This window comes from Tetrao urogallus (assembly GCF_951394365.1).
Source record: "Tetrao urogallus genome assembly, chromosome: 2".
NCBI lineage: Eukaryota > Metazoa > Chordata > Aves > Galliformes > Phasianidae > Tetrao > Tetrao urogallus.
Window position 1 is genome coordinate 2,585,383 of NC_136814.1, and position 14,836 is coordinate 2,600,218.

Genomic DNA, 14,836 nt, shown 5'->3' on the forward strand with positions numbered 1-14,836 from the left:
AGCACCTGGTGTCCAGGTCTTTGGTTCCTGCAGGATGCTTGGTGTGCAGCTCTTAGCCACTGCACCCAGGGCTGCTCAGGAACTCTTCAGGAATGCTCTGTGTGCAGGATGTGCCACTGGGGTCGGCCTCTGCTCCTAGGTAATCAGTGATTGATAGGATGAGAGGTGATGGCCTTATGTTGCACCGGGGGAGGTTCAGGTTGGATATTAGGAAAAACTGCCCTTCAGAAGGAGTGGTAAGGTGGTGTAATGGGCTGCACAGGGAGCAGTGGGGTCCCCATCCCTGGAGGTGTTTGAGAAACACGGAGATGTGGTACAGAGGGATGTGGGCAGTGGCATGGTGGGAGCGGGCTGGTGGTTGGACTGGATCGTAGAGGTCTTTTCAACCTTAATGATTCCATGATTCTGTGATCACCTTGTGAAAAACTGAAGTGCAGAGCTGTCCTGAGGGGTGATCATAGCAACTGCAGCATCAGCTGTGCTGTGGATAAGATGACTTCTCTTGTAGACAGCACTTGTCTGTAAAGAAGTAAAGAATCTATTTCTCTTTTGCTAGTATTTGGCTGTATTTCCTACAGTATTCAGCTCATTTCTGTTCTAGAGAAGGTTACTCCTCTTTCTGCATTTGACTCCCAAATGTAACCCTTTACCCATGCATTTATTGAATGTTGTTTTATTGCTATCTGGGCACTTTTGCACTTTCTCAGGATCATGCTCAGTTGTCATAGTGTTGTTTGAAGTGTTTTTTGTTCCCCCCCAGTTTTTGCCGATGGCAGCTCTGGTATTCCATTGTCTAAATCATTAGTGACTGTGTTGAATAAAAGCAGACCCAGCAGACACATGGCCCTGCAGGAGCCTCCAGTGAGAAGCTGGTAGTTTGGTTGAGTGCAGCATTCCAGCTAGCTGCACGCTCATCTTACAGTAATATTATTGAACAATGCAATAATACCATTAAATAACAGAAGCTGCATTGTGTAGCTGCATCAAGTATCTGTAAAAGTTCACACTGGCCATCTCTGAGCAATTCTCTAGGCCTTTTGCAGGGCGTTGTGGGTGTGTTGCACTGATTCTGTGTTGCTTTCCTTGGAAAAATCACAATGACTGTTGGTTACACTCTCTTGTATGTGGCTAATAACGTGGTATGTTGTGAGGTATTGAAAAAGAATGACTCATCTGCAGTTTCTCAGACCCTTAAAACTTTTGGAAGGAAAAAGGGATTGATTTCCTCTCTGAAGCAGAGATAAACCAGAGAAAAATCTGGTAGCATGTGAGAACACAAGACAAACACTCATTAATATCCCTTTGTTGACAGATTTCAGCTATCTGTAAATAAGTTTAAAGTAATTTAGTGTGTGTTAATATGATGTGTTTCGTATTCCATATTGTTCTAAAAGTTAGAAGCCTCATTCTGATTCTGTGCCTCATGGTAGTGAAATAACACTGTGCAGCTTTTTAGTTTAGACATTGGTTAATGCAGCTAGTCTGAATTCTGTTATTCATAATTGTCTGCACAATCAGGAATAATTACTAATGTCTGCAGTGTGTGCTGGAATATTTACATTACAGCCCTGTTCTGCTTTCTGTATTCCACAGGGATGGGGCTGCTTATAGAGAAGTGCAAATCTGTGACTGTCAATCACTGTAACTTCTTATATTCCTTTTCTTGTAGCTGCGATGGATGCTCCAAGTTACATTCTGCATTATTAGATGTGTTTAAAGGTTGATTTTCATTGTGTTTATTTCTTTTTATTTCTTGCAGCAATCCGAAGTCCACTAATCGGAACGTAAACAAGAGAGTCAACAATGATGAATCATTAAGGATTCAGAACTTGTCTATTTTGGTGAAGAAAATAAAATATTTCTACCAGGTCAGTAATTGTTTCTTACAATACCTTCTGCCTGTAGTTCTTTCTGAGCATTTTTTTCATTACCTTTAAAGGTAATAACAATAAGAGTAATATTTTGTGAAAACAGTGTAATTAGTCTGTTGTTTATAAATCTGGTCAGAATTCTTCATCACCAGTTTCACAGCTGGAGGAGGAGTCCAAAAGCACTCGTTTGTGAAAGATGTTCTGTTTCATATAGTGAATATCCTGCATCTTTGCTCATTTAGTACCTTAATCTGTGTCTTTCTGAATTGAGACAAGTTCTGTGCCCGAGATAAATGGCTGTATGTACATTTAGTTGACTAAACAACATTTTTGTAAGTACACTGCATCTGTGTGTTTAGAATTCATTTAATTTTTGTTAGGAAAAATAAAAACCTAACAGGGACGAGCAGTAAACATTGTGATGAGCTGTAGAACAGTTACTGAATTTTTGTGTGTTCATCTTGTGCAGAAGGTAAGAGTTAATACTACGCTTTCTAATTTGAGTTGGTGGCACATGGACAGACTGTAGCAGGATGCTGTGGATACCACCAGCATACTTCACAGTGTGTATTTTAGTGTCTCCTCCCACTTCCTCGGAATGCTCTGGCAAGCAGGAAAGCCCAGATGTGGGAGGAAATCTCAGTTATCTGCTTCTAACTTCATCACTGCGGTATCTGTACTTCTGTAAGCTTTTTCTCATGTGTACACATACACACTTTGTCTTTAAAAACTCCAAAATATAGTGAGAATTCCCAGCTGATGCTTACTGCAGCGATACATGGCAGCTACTACATGTGGGTGTAAGTGCTGCTGGCTTATACTCAGGCATTTCCATTTCCTGATGGTAGTTGTTTGCAGACAGGTATCAGTGCTACAGGTAACAGGTGCAACAACAGTGATAGAAATGATTTTTACCTGAAAATAAAGCAATCCTTGTGCTTCTTGTGCATGGTACTGTTCCACTAGAAGCGTGAGGCCAAACTGCTTCCATTTCACTGATCTGTCTCAGTGTGATTCAGGATTTTGGATGTTGATCCAAGCCTTTGTCTTAGAAATAACATACAAAAGCTGTTTTTTGGGTTTGTTTTTTTTTTTTTTTTTGTCTTAAAGTATTTTTCTTCAATAAATGTTTGATTCAGTCGTCATGCCTTTAATCGTTCAACCCCTGCTCTTGAAGTGCAAGCTGTATAGAACTGCTTGTGCCTTTTTTTCCCCTTTTGCATGCCAGTCTTTCACATTTGTGGCCTTGTGAGATACCAGTCCCTCCGTACAGTACAAGTGAGGGAACTTGCAAACATCAAAGGTCTGGCATTTTAGTAGGGGCTAACAGTATTTAGTAGCCGAACTGGAGCATTTGTTCAAATTTACACTTGCTTTACTCTTCGTGCTCGGTTGGTTTGGAGGGAAATGTTAGAAGATGGGTTGTAGATACACAACCATTGATCATTTATATTCATCTACTTCCTAATTTGATGCTGCAGCTTGAAAATCTTGCAATGACCCTGTATGCACTTCCCCCCTGGCAGGATCCTGAGGCACTCATCAGACTCATCTTTGAATGTTACGCTCAGCAGTGTGGCTTCCAGCAGTCTGCCAGCCTTACCTGCCTCCTTTGTGGTCATTCTCTGATTTGCCAGCTTTGCTGGGCTTTATGGAAGTCTGTCTTTCCTATTTCCCAGTCTCTGTTCCTTGGAAGGATTGACTGCTCAGATCCTTTCTTCTTAATGTAGAGCATATTTCTCAGAAACAGGTTATTTTTGTGTGGAGTTTGTTTGCTAATTTCTTAAAGAAGGGGGAATTTGGCAAGGTGGTGCAATAAGAGGCAGCAAGAAGGATGGCACTCTGCTGGGTACCAACAAATTTCCTTCCTGTCTGTTCCAGCTCTGAGTAGCCTGCTCAGGATTTCATTCCTGCAGAGATGTTTGGTAATGGTCACTTCCTCCTTTATGCTCCCGAGTAGACGTGTGTCACATCCCAGGCAATGGCTTGAGCATTAAGCTCATGGGTAAATGCTGCTTCCCTTTCCTCTTAGGTACTGACATATGCTCATGCACAACTTGTGGGAAGGTGATGGACAAGTTTGCTAGCCCTGTGACCTCAGTGTAAGCCACACTTGTTGAGGGTGTCCAAGTAGAAGGATAGCAGGCTGCTGTGCAGTACATGTGGTGCAGATGAAAGGGCAGAAAAGACCAATGAAGGAAAGCAAGCTAAATGGACTGCTGGGCATTTTTAAGCGCAGGATTATCTATGCAGTATGAGTGCTGGTGCAGCAGTCCTCAGGTGTGGGATGTCAGAGCAGTGTGAATGTGACCATATAGCTCCACAAAACCACAGCACGATGAGATAAGCAGGTAAGCTTCTGTTTGCAGTGTAGGATGTTGTCACTGCAGTTGTAGGGTTAGGCCTTTGGTCCTTGTTAACCAATAATATTTTATTATAATATTATTTTGCCTGTGGACTGCCACATTGAGTAAGCAGTGAGTTGGAATTGATTTGTACATAAATCAAGACATAAAGTATTGAAGAGTACAAGTGTATGTTGCAAATGTCCCTGCTTTAAACTGTATCTGCGTTAAAAATTCAGAAAAAAATCAAAAATATCTGCCTCAAAAAAATAGGAAAGTTTCTTACTGTTATGTACATGCTTTTGTATATTCAGACTTGTTCTGTTTTTTGACAGCCAATTTGATATCACTAGGATTGCCAAAGCCAGGTTGATTTTGACTTTCATTGCTTCTGATAAAAAATGTATCTGCGTTTGCACTTGCAAACACAGCCTTTCACAGGAAGGAGTTCATTTTATATGATTTGGAAAGTAATGCATATGTCAGTACCCTGTGTATTTCTACACTATTCTTTCCAGCTGAAACATACAGATTTCTGTTTCTGTCCCAAATTGTTGTTTTTCATTACTGTATCTTTAATAACATAGCCTGGTGACAGTATTCACTGAGGATTTTTTCACTATGTACTGGAAAGCCACATGGCACAAAGGGTTGTTAATGATGGTTGATATTTTTTCTGAATGAAAAATACCACCTGAGTTAAAAAAAAAAAAATATATATATATTTTCAAATCCCTTTTTCCAGTTTACTTCTATTGCTTGAAGTTTCTGTTCAGTGTAGCGTTTGGACCTAGACTAGTAGTGCTTTTATTTACCTGGGCACAGAATGGGGGCAGTGGTGGTCAGGAGAACCTTCCAAGTTATCTCCCTCCCTTTGTTAGTGTCATCTTCTGTTCCTGCTCAAACAACAAGCAGTTCCTTTTAAGTGTGTGTAAATTGAATGTGAACAAATGATTTGATTTATACAAAACTGAAACAAAGATTAAATCATAAAACAATGCAGTCCATTAAGATATCTGGGTTACAGCTTTCCAGTCTGGCTGCCCAGGTATCACAGGGCTGTGGGCTGCAGCAGGCATCGCAATATCTCAAACTCCATCTGCGTGTATCCACACAGATCACTTGTAAAGCTTCCTGCATCCGAGGTCATTGAGGATAATTCCAGAAAGAGGGTTGTTTAATGCCAGGATTTGTTTGGGATTTGAAGACTGTTGGTTTTGTTCCCTCTCAAACCTAGTGCAGCCTAACAGCTGGTGTTTTCCTACAGCCTTGTGTGTGGGTTAGCAAGGCAGCATAGCAAACTCAGCTTCAGAAAGGGGAGGGTACTGCAGTTCCTGTCACCTGGGGAATTACCCAAAGCAGAGAAGCAAGTGCTTAATGGATGCACTGGTATTGAGCCTTGGGGGCTTCTCATCTGAGTGGCTCAGGCAGCCCTCTGAACAGGCGTCGTGTTTGGTGTGTTCTGAATGGAATGCATTGGAGTTGGGAGTAGTGGAAAATATTCACTGTATTGCCATACAATAATGTGTGTTACCTGGGAATAAGACATGGATTTTTATTTATTTTTTTAAATTTTTAGCTTTAGTTTATTTTAACTCCAAGAACTGTTTGTTGTGAAATTGTCTGTTAGTTTATTGCACGTGGGTTTTATAGAATTTATGAGATGCATTCTCTCGACACAGCAAATAATTGCATTGAGGTGTTGCTAATGTATTTGTCCAAAAAATATATCATTCAAAAAAACCCCACATTTATTAGATTATAATTAGGACTCTTAGTTCCTGTGCCATTTAGTTAGATTTATTGGTTTTGTGCCTCTTTTCTGTGCCATTTTAGTTAGATTACAAGTGCATCTTCTCATTTGTTTTACTGTGGAAAAACAAAAAGCATGACTCCAGAGCTGCTGATATGATTGCATCTGTGAATAAACATCTGGGAATAGGAGGAAGACTACTCTGCTTGGGAAGAATTAGGCTCTGTCTAGACTGGGGATTTGACCTGATTACAGCCATTACTGGCTGACAGTAACTATCCATTGATACAATCTGTGGAATAGATAGGCAAAGCTGCTGCGTGAGTGTGGGACTTACCAAACTAAAACTCTGTTTGATCAGACAAATAGGATTTTCTGCCTTCATATTCAGGATTGCCACAGCATAAATGCATCGGAAAAGCTGTGACTTCTAGGTTTTATTTAGGTATTTAGGTTTTAAGACTATGGTCATAAATTCAGGGAAGTTCATCTTCCGTTGTTCAATTGAAACTTTGAGCAAACAAACATAAGCTAGTCAGAGAAACATAAACACTAATAATTACCAGGAATTTTGCTGCATTCTGAGGCACAAAACCAATAAACCACCTCCTTACCACATGGGGATTTCACTGTGTTGAGGTGATCTTGCAAACTAGCAAAACAAGGCTTGTGCAGCAGAAATTCAGTTGTAAGCTCTCTGTTTAGAGTGCAAATAAGTATTGTATGTGTATGTATTAAGATGTATATAATTCAGAACTACTTGTGGAATACTAATTTCATCTTAGTGCTGGTCAGCATTTGGTACTTTTGTTCAGTACATCAACTGTGAAAATATTTTCACTTTTATAGGAATGTTTGCAGCAGCTGATCATGATGGCTTTGCCAAATGTCTTAATAATCGGCAGAAATCCTCTCTCAGGTAAGTTTATTTTTAACAAAGATGAAAATCGGTATCGGTATAACTTGTTATTTCACTGGAAATATTGTTCACGTATAAATAGCTGCTGTTAGCAGCTGTTTTACTGAGTAACACTTTCTTTGTTCACACCAAGGGTCCATACTTGACAAAAATTCCAAACCTCAACACTGAATTCACACAGACGTGCATTTTCCAGCAACCAGTGAGCCACTGATATGACAAAACATACGTTTCATGTATTCCCAGCTGGTATGTTTTCAGCTGCTTTTACCTAAGCCATCCTTGAGAAAACTGGAGGTTTGGTGCATCTCACTTGGTCCAAAACCTAATCCTTGTTTGTTTTTTTTTCCTTCCCCCAAACTCTCTTGCATCGTTGCCTGAAAAATGTTGCAGTTACCTTCTTTCTTTCTCCCCTGAACTGACGCTGTCTTCTCCGTGCTCCCACCTTCTTTGCTTCCAGCTCTGAGAGTTGAAATTTTCAGACCGAGAAAATTAGCCTGTATGGACCCAGCTGACTATCCACAGCTACTTGGGAATCTCTGCACCATGCTCTCAATTCCAGAAGCACGGAGCAGATACACCTGGCCTGCATGGAGCCACTTATGGATTGGGCAGAATTAATTTCCTTGGGTCTAATGTGTCCCAATACCTGTGATGTTCTAGCACCTCAGCAGAGAGGTTAGGAACTACTCTAACAGGCTGTGTAGCTTCCCCTGGCTTTTTTTCCTCTTTTTTTTTTTTTGGTCTTACATGCCATGCATCAGTGTGTGTGAGACAAGGTTTTTCTCGTTAGCAAGAAGAGCCATCTGCGTTAGCTCTCATTTCAACTCCAGGGTTCATAACTCTGATACTTTCCATATCCCATCTGCATATACACCATTTATGTAGATATCTTGATTTAATTTTCTTGAGTTTTACGTTTGGCTCTTGATGATTGCTGCTTTTGCTTCTGAGGTCATGGCGTTTTAAGTTTTTCTATGTGTAGGTACTATAATCTGTCACATGCACTGTTAAGTGTGAACGTGGTCACTGTTGTTCCAACGTTGTGTTTTTATACTTTGATTCCAGACATTCCTAAGGTTTTTAAAAGAATCCATGGATTTGCCTAAAAATGAGATTTAGTGGAGAAGCAGATTAAAAAAAAACCAAGCAGGTCGTAATGTTGTTTTTGTAGTGATGGCTTTTTATTCTCTTTAAGATAGTGAGACAAAGTACATCTTAAGGGCTTAAGGTTATGTACCATGGTAGAAAATTGCAATAAAAATGCACTATGAAAAACCACAGAGAAAATGTAGTATTTGAATATGTACACAGAAGCCTATGCTTTAGTGCTTAATAAGGAAGCTTCTTCCTATTGTGGGACCTCAGCTTTTGTGGTTTGGCATCTGGACCCTCTGGTAATACATGTATTGCTCTCTTCTGGAGAAGTTATTGTATCTGAGAGAAAATACAGACTTTACTGTAGCTTAGCCCAGGGATTAAAATACATTCTGGTATACAGACGAGATTCTTGAAGATGTTTCAGGTTCCTGCTGAAGTTGGTTACAGGCCTGTATCTGAAATTGTTTTCCTCCAAAAAGCTTCTCCATTTCATGCCCTTTTAAATACTGCTCTTACGGTTCTCTTGAAGAGGACCACATCCCATATATAAGGAGCTGAAAGCCTTTTTCTTGATGGAGGAGGAGTGTGGGGGAGGGTAATGTAGCAAAATCAAACCTCTGTGACCTTTAGAGAGACTTGCTTTGCAAATTTGATTGCATGAGGGCAATCTTGCACGGCAAAAGCAGATTCTCCAATAGTGAGTAGGATTTCACCCTGTAAGGCTTAGGCTGCAGCTGTGGTTTCTCTTTGGAATGTATCCCAGTTTTTCCCACTTGCAGTGCTTTGCACATAAGAAGTGGTTGGTAAGTAGAGAAATTCCTGAAGATGATGATTTGAAGAAGGTGAGAACAGATGAGATTTCAGGAAAAGAACATGTTTGGCTGTAGCAGAAGCAGTTGGTTAATAAAGGAAAATGCAGGTAGAATTCTGGGTTTGGTCTTTGGTTTAAAAGAGATCATCAGAGACTTCATCATAAAGAAACATTTTGGTTATGCTAATTGACAGGAGGCCAGTTTGAGGAAAAACCTCAATGCAAAGAGCTGCAGGCTGTGGTTGTAAATGTTGAATTGAAGAGGAAAAGGACGAAGGAGATGATGAAGAGGCGAATATTCTTTAAATGGGGGAAGAGGAAAGATTAAAATCACTTAATATTTCTGAGGTAGCAAGCTAGGGGATGGTGGGATGATGGAAGGCTACAGAGAATGTGAAAATTGAGGATAAGAGGGAGCCCAGGGAAGATCAGTGGATGCGATAAGGGACCAAGTTTGAGAAGCACATTGAAGGGTTTAGTACAGAGGCTTCAGTGATCTACTTCTGTATCTGTGATGGAGTGAAAGGAACAAAAACAGGACAGTCGGTAGTAGTGAGAAGCTAAGGTTCTTCAGTATTTTGCCATGTTCCATCAGGGAATGTAGGGAAAAGGCATGAGAACAATCTCCAGGTAGGTTTTCAGGAGCATCAGTCAGATGCTGAACCAGTGTGCAGATGAGAGCTCCAGAGGATTTTGGGGATTGTTGTTAGAGAAGTCTGATGAGTTTATTGGAGTAAGTGAATTTCCAGTGTGAGACAGTGGAGTGGGTTACAATATTCTGTATAATTGGTGTTGGTTCAAATAGACACCCAGGTGGAATTGTTGTTCTCTAGCTGAGATGACATGCTCCTCATGAAATGCATTCACTGATGTTTTCTGTTACTGCATAAGAGACTGCAGCTCAGGTTTTTGGGATGCAAGAAATCTCTGCAGTGAAGAACAATCTCCCACTCGAGTTTGTGCTTTGAAAAATGTTTTACCTGTCAGTGGGGGCTGTACTTCTCTCCCTCTCAGAGAAGCAGGTTGAATCGGTGTTGAAAAAGGCACTCTACTTAATACTGCAGTGCACAGAAAAGTGCTGGAAGTGGCTCTCTTCCCAGTTTTGCACCCTCTTTTTTTTTTTTTTTTCTACTTTCTTTTCTTTTAATCAAGATTACCTTGTTTAGTTTTTTAAGGATTTTAAATTTGATTCACTTATCAAATACTTCAGTGGATAAAAACAAAGGCTGATTTTTCAAGCAGTTGTAATTGAGTGATTACATCTTTGTTTTATGGGAGTTTATCCAAAGTAGATCAAAGTAGTTGTCCAATATAAAGGAAGTGTGTGGTCTGTGCTATTCAAAGAGATGATTCTGGTTTTCTATTAGATGCTTATCATCATCTCAAGATCACGAGAGGTCATCTGTGATTACTAACTGAATCCATTAGAAGTGGAATTTTGGTGCAGGTTAAAGAAGGGTTGTGCATATCATACCACAACCTGCACTTTGCCTGTAGTGTTCCTTATTTGGCCTAGGAGTGAACATGCTGCTGCTGGTGGTAGTTATACCAGCTCAGCTACAGAACTTGGGTTTGTGGAATAAAGGTTAGATTTCTATCCCAAGCCTGCATTATTATGTTTGACAGCATAGTTTTTGTCTGGTTAGCTAATAACAAAATGAACTCATTGCTGAAATCCTGAGTATATTTTAGAGAGGATGCTATCGAGATTCTTTTGTTCCCAAAACTGGGAATGAAATAGGAAGTACTTTTTCTGTTTCAGTAAAGCAAAGTGATGTATGGCCATGCAGAGGTTAATCCAGCTAGACTAAACTATTTTGCCATCCTGAAGTGTTCACTCTGTGGCATGATGTGGTGTATTTAGTAGCAGGACCAGGAAATTCTGGCTGTATGAAGGGAGATATATCTTTACTGAGCTGTAAACAGGGATCTTAAGCTTTTTTTTATAATTTTTTTAAAAGAAATTAAGATGCTTAAGGCCAGATTTGGAAATACAGTTTGGTTTCTAGATGTGGAGATGAATATCTAATGTGCTGCCTAATTATTTCATAAAGCTTTATTTAATTTGCCTCTTAATTGTTGATAGCCTAGGGGTGACAGACGATTTGAACGCTTCTGCAAGCATGCTGAGATAGCTGAGATTCCAGCTGAAAACTTGGTCATGTCCAAAACACTTGAAAACATCACTTCAGTTTTGCTGTGTGAAGGCCTGAAACTTTGCTTTTTCTATCATGCATGTTAAGCTATTTGTAAGCATTAAGTTGGCAGTTAAATGGCAAAAAGGGCAAAGTTGAAAGCTGGAAAGAAGGGGTTTTCTTTGCCTTTGTTTTCTAAGTTGGGATAATGCAAATTATAAGACAATAGTGAGAAAAGCTAATGTTCTCTGAGCTTCAGTTCACCATTTTTTCTTTCTTTCTACTTAGAGCCAAGTACTAATGAAATACATAAAATACTCCTGCTTATGCTTGGTTGTGCTGTTCAGGTAAGCTTAAATAATGTTTGTTTGTGTGGAATAGTTTGTGTTAACATATTCTTGTCCTACTACTTCAATACCTGAAGTTGTATGTAACTGTAGCCTTCATTTTTCTGATGATGGTGTTGCTCTCCTTGACAATCAGGATGTTCTGACAGTTCAAGTGGCTACAGCTCTGCATCTCCTATGTCTTATTGCATATGGCAAACTTTGTAAGGTTTCTAATGGTTCATTAATTGTAACTGTACTCACCTTAGATACTGTAAAGAAAGGAAATGATAAATAAAGTAATGAAGAGTTGCCTTAGTTATATCTTGCTGAAATGGCTTGCATTCAGTCTGCCTACTCTGCTTAATTTTCATTAATTTGTAAACTAAGCAGGGTGAAATGAGTGAGGGAAGTCGCGCTACTCAGACGTGTCGTGTCAAGCAAGGATGTGTAAATCTTTCTAGCACTGTCTCCCTTTGCACAGTTTTGCTGTCAGAGTTGTTACAGGTTGTAACTGCGCGACCTTTACCTTCTAGGCTGTTCTAACCTAAGCTTTGAAGATTTGCTTTTCCATGAGGGATGTGTTTGGTAGGCTTGGCAGTGAGTAGGCTACAAGGCAGATAAGATGTACGCTAGTATCAAGTTGTCTCCTGGGAGCTCTTGGTTCATGGGCAAGGTTAGGTCCCTCACTAAGAGAACAGCTGCTTTGTGCATTGAGCTGGCAACAGCACGAGTAAGAATAGTGCAGGACAGATGACAGGGTGGAAGTATTTCTAAGATACCCTGCTCCTGTGATCACGTATTCAATATTCTTCTAATGGGCTGCAGTTCATTAAGGAGGCTTGCACCGTTCAGCTAATTAAACTGAAAAAATAGATTAATTGTGTATTTTTAACAACTTAGGTAAGCGATGTGAGTATTAAAAAGAGGACACTGAGGAAGTGCTTGTGGAACTTTGAACAAATAGCTGCTTTAAGAAACTTCTTGCTTGCCCCCATTGCAGTAGCTGCTCTTTATCATTTTATTAATGTTGAAAGTTATTGTAATTATTACAGCATATATTATATATATTATAGCATAAATCAAGTACTTACTGATCAAGGAAATTATTGCATAATAATTTAGTGATATAATTACTGAAATTTCAGCTTTGTTACTCTTTGTTCTTAAAAATACATAGGAGGAATGGAAATACTTGTGATTTTATATATAGACGTGCTTTAATGTATATAATGTATATATATATTTTAGTGTCAGAAAAAGGAAGAATTCATTGAAAGAATCCAACATCTGGATTTTGACACAAAAGCAGCTGTTGCAGCCCATATTCAAGAGGTATGTTGTTGTTTTTATGCTCTTCATTTTCTGGAGGTGGATTATTTTGTAAGAGCTTTTATTATGTTTGTTCAAAAGCAGGAAAATCAAATGGAAAGTTTGTCTATCTACTGTTTTTAGGGAGCAAAAAATGTCTTCATATTTTAGCTTAATTCAGAAAAAGATTTTGTCATCAAATTCCTTACATTGTGAGAGCAGTGCTTAGAAGCAAGTATGTTGCTCCAAGAAATTCTTAGATGTATTGCAAACTGAGCTTAATGAGAATGTCACATACAAATTTCTAAATAAAAGATGAATCTCCTATGCTGCAGTATGTCATAGACACTTTTTGCTTCTTATTTTGTCAGAAATGCAAGTTAAGGTAGGTGGGAAGCCATTCTATTGCATACAACTTAATGTATATTAAGCATTCATGTCTTTTTAATGTCCTGTGACAACTTAGCCCATGTAGTTTCAGCATTGTTTTATTTATGCTTCTTTATTTACTGGTATAATTTAAAGGGCCGTGCCTTTTTTCTCTTCTGTTTCATTCTTTGTAGGTAACTCAGAACCAGGAGAACGTGTTTGATCTGCAGTGGACGGATGTCATTGTATTTACACAAGACTCTGTTGAACCTCTTCTGAGAAATATGGCATCACATCTGAGAAGACTTGTAGATGAAAGAGATGAGCACTTAGAGGTACAGATGTGCTTTATTGCTTAAGCAAAACATGAGAAATGATTTTTGAAAATGGAGATGGTTACTGTTTTTAGAACACTTGAATGTAGGTTCAGTTAGTGTACAAAAGCAAGGACTCCTTACTGCCAAAATGTTGCTTCAAGTGGTTACAACGTGCATACTTTCTGTTGAATACTGTGACGAAGCTGAGGGGAAAGTAGCAGCTGATCTTTATCATATAGGCAGTTTACATGAATGTTGGAGCTCTTTTACAGCTATAAGCAGAAAAAAAAAAAGAGCTGCATCTGTAAAGTCTCCAGGAATCAGTAACCCATGAGTGTGCATGGCAGTCACTGAAAGGTGTCTGTTGCATTCACGTATCATATGGTTTTGAGTGAATTGGAGCAGAACCCAGGAGCAGAGTTCTTATAGGCTTATGAAGCACTGCTTGCACAGTGTGAGAATGAGAAATAGATGTGTATTAAAAAACAATGCAAGTTATGAATCATCTTAAGGATACCAGATTTGCCCCTCAGTAGCATGGGAATGTGATGATGTTGCAATTGTTCCTGTGAATGTCACCAACTGTGTCCCATTCACAGCTTTGGTAAGAGTAAAGGAGCAGTTTGAGGGGAGACTGTATGTGGTGATCATTTTTTGGAAAGCAAGGAAGAAGTAGCTTTACTGTGGAAGAGATCTTCCTCTTGAAATAACACCTTTTTTTTTTTTAACAGTCAAAAAGGAATGCTCCCATAGCTCTCATTCATTGTTTATGCAGCTGGCAGGGATGCCACTGCTTAATAAAGAGCACCACTTTCTTTACAGGCTTATTTTTATCCTCATTTTTGAGGAATTCATGAGGAATTATCCTGTCCATTTTGGGCACTGTTATTTTGGTGCACCTAAGTCTAAATCTGAGTAGTTTTGCAATAGCCAATCAATACTGTTAAATAACTGTGACTATTCATAACTTGCTTTAGGTATAGAGGTGTGCAAAGGGCTTAACTTTTTTTTTCCTATACTTTATTTCTTAGACTATCATAGAACTCTCAGAAGAACGGGACTCTCTCCAATTGCAACCTCAGACATTAGTAGCACAATCACCTTGTGGATCTCCTTGCTTGAAAGACACTGAAAGCAAACAGCACCTGACAGTTGAGCTAGCAGATGCCAAAGCAAAGATAAGAAGGCTTAGGCAAGAGATGTGAGTACCTGTAGGCTGCAGTTACGTGCTGAAAGTTGTTCATTTTTAATCATTTTTGATGTCACATGATAGTAGCACTCTGTGTGCAAATTCTTTCTTTCAAATGTTAGAATGCAGTTTAAAATGCCTTTTTTAAGCTATTGTACCCCAGGGAGCATATTTCTAGCACATAAACATATTTGTGCACAACCAGGACAAACACAGCTTTTCAGCTGTGTGTGTCTTAACATTGCACAGCTTATCTAACACTGCATTGCTTTTTTCTTTTACGTGTTGTGTCTGTAGTATAGTTTCTGAGGCAACTTCTTTATGCTTTCTCTGTTGTTCTTGAGCAATAATCTGTGCCTGAGTGTGGCTTTAACGTATGTGTGTTCATG

General features: G+C 39.3%; 1 protein-coding gene across 1 annotated transcript in view; it reads left to right on the forward strand.

Moving 5' to 3' along the window:
* Positions 1 to 14,836, forward strand: part of CCDC88A (coiled-coil domain containing 88A) — a gene marked incomplete at both ends in the record, with an annotated part of 64,434 nt that overhangs the window by 14,540 nt on the left and 35,058 nt on the right. Inside the window, 6 exons of the mRNA XM_079550680.1 lie at positions 1,760 to 1,868; positions 6,819 to 6,888; positions 11,224 to 11,282; positions 12,513 to 12,596; positions 13,136 to 13,276; positions 14,290 to 14,459. Coding sequence (XP_079406806.1) covers positions 1,760 to 1,868; positions 6,819 to 6,888; positions 11,224 to 11,282; positions 12,513 to 12,596; positions 13,136 to 13,276; positions 14,290 to 14,459 — 633 coding nt within the window. The remainder of the gene's footprint in view (positions 1 to 1,759; positions 1,869 to 6,818; positions 6,889 to 11,223; positions 11,283 to 12,512; positions 12,597 to 13,135; positions 13,277 to 14,289; positions 14,460 to 14,836) is intronic.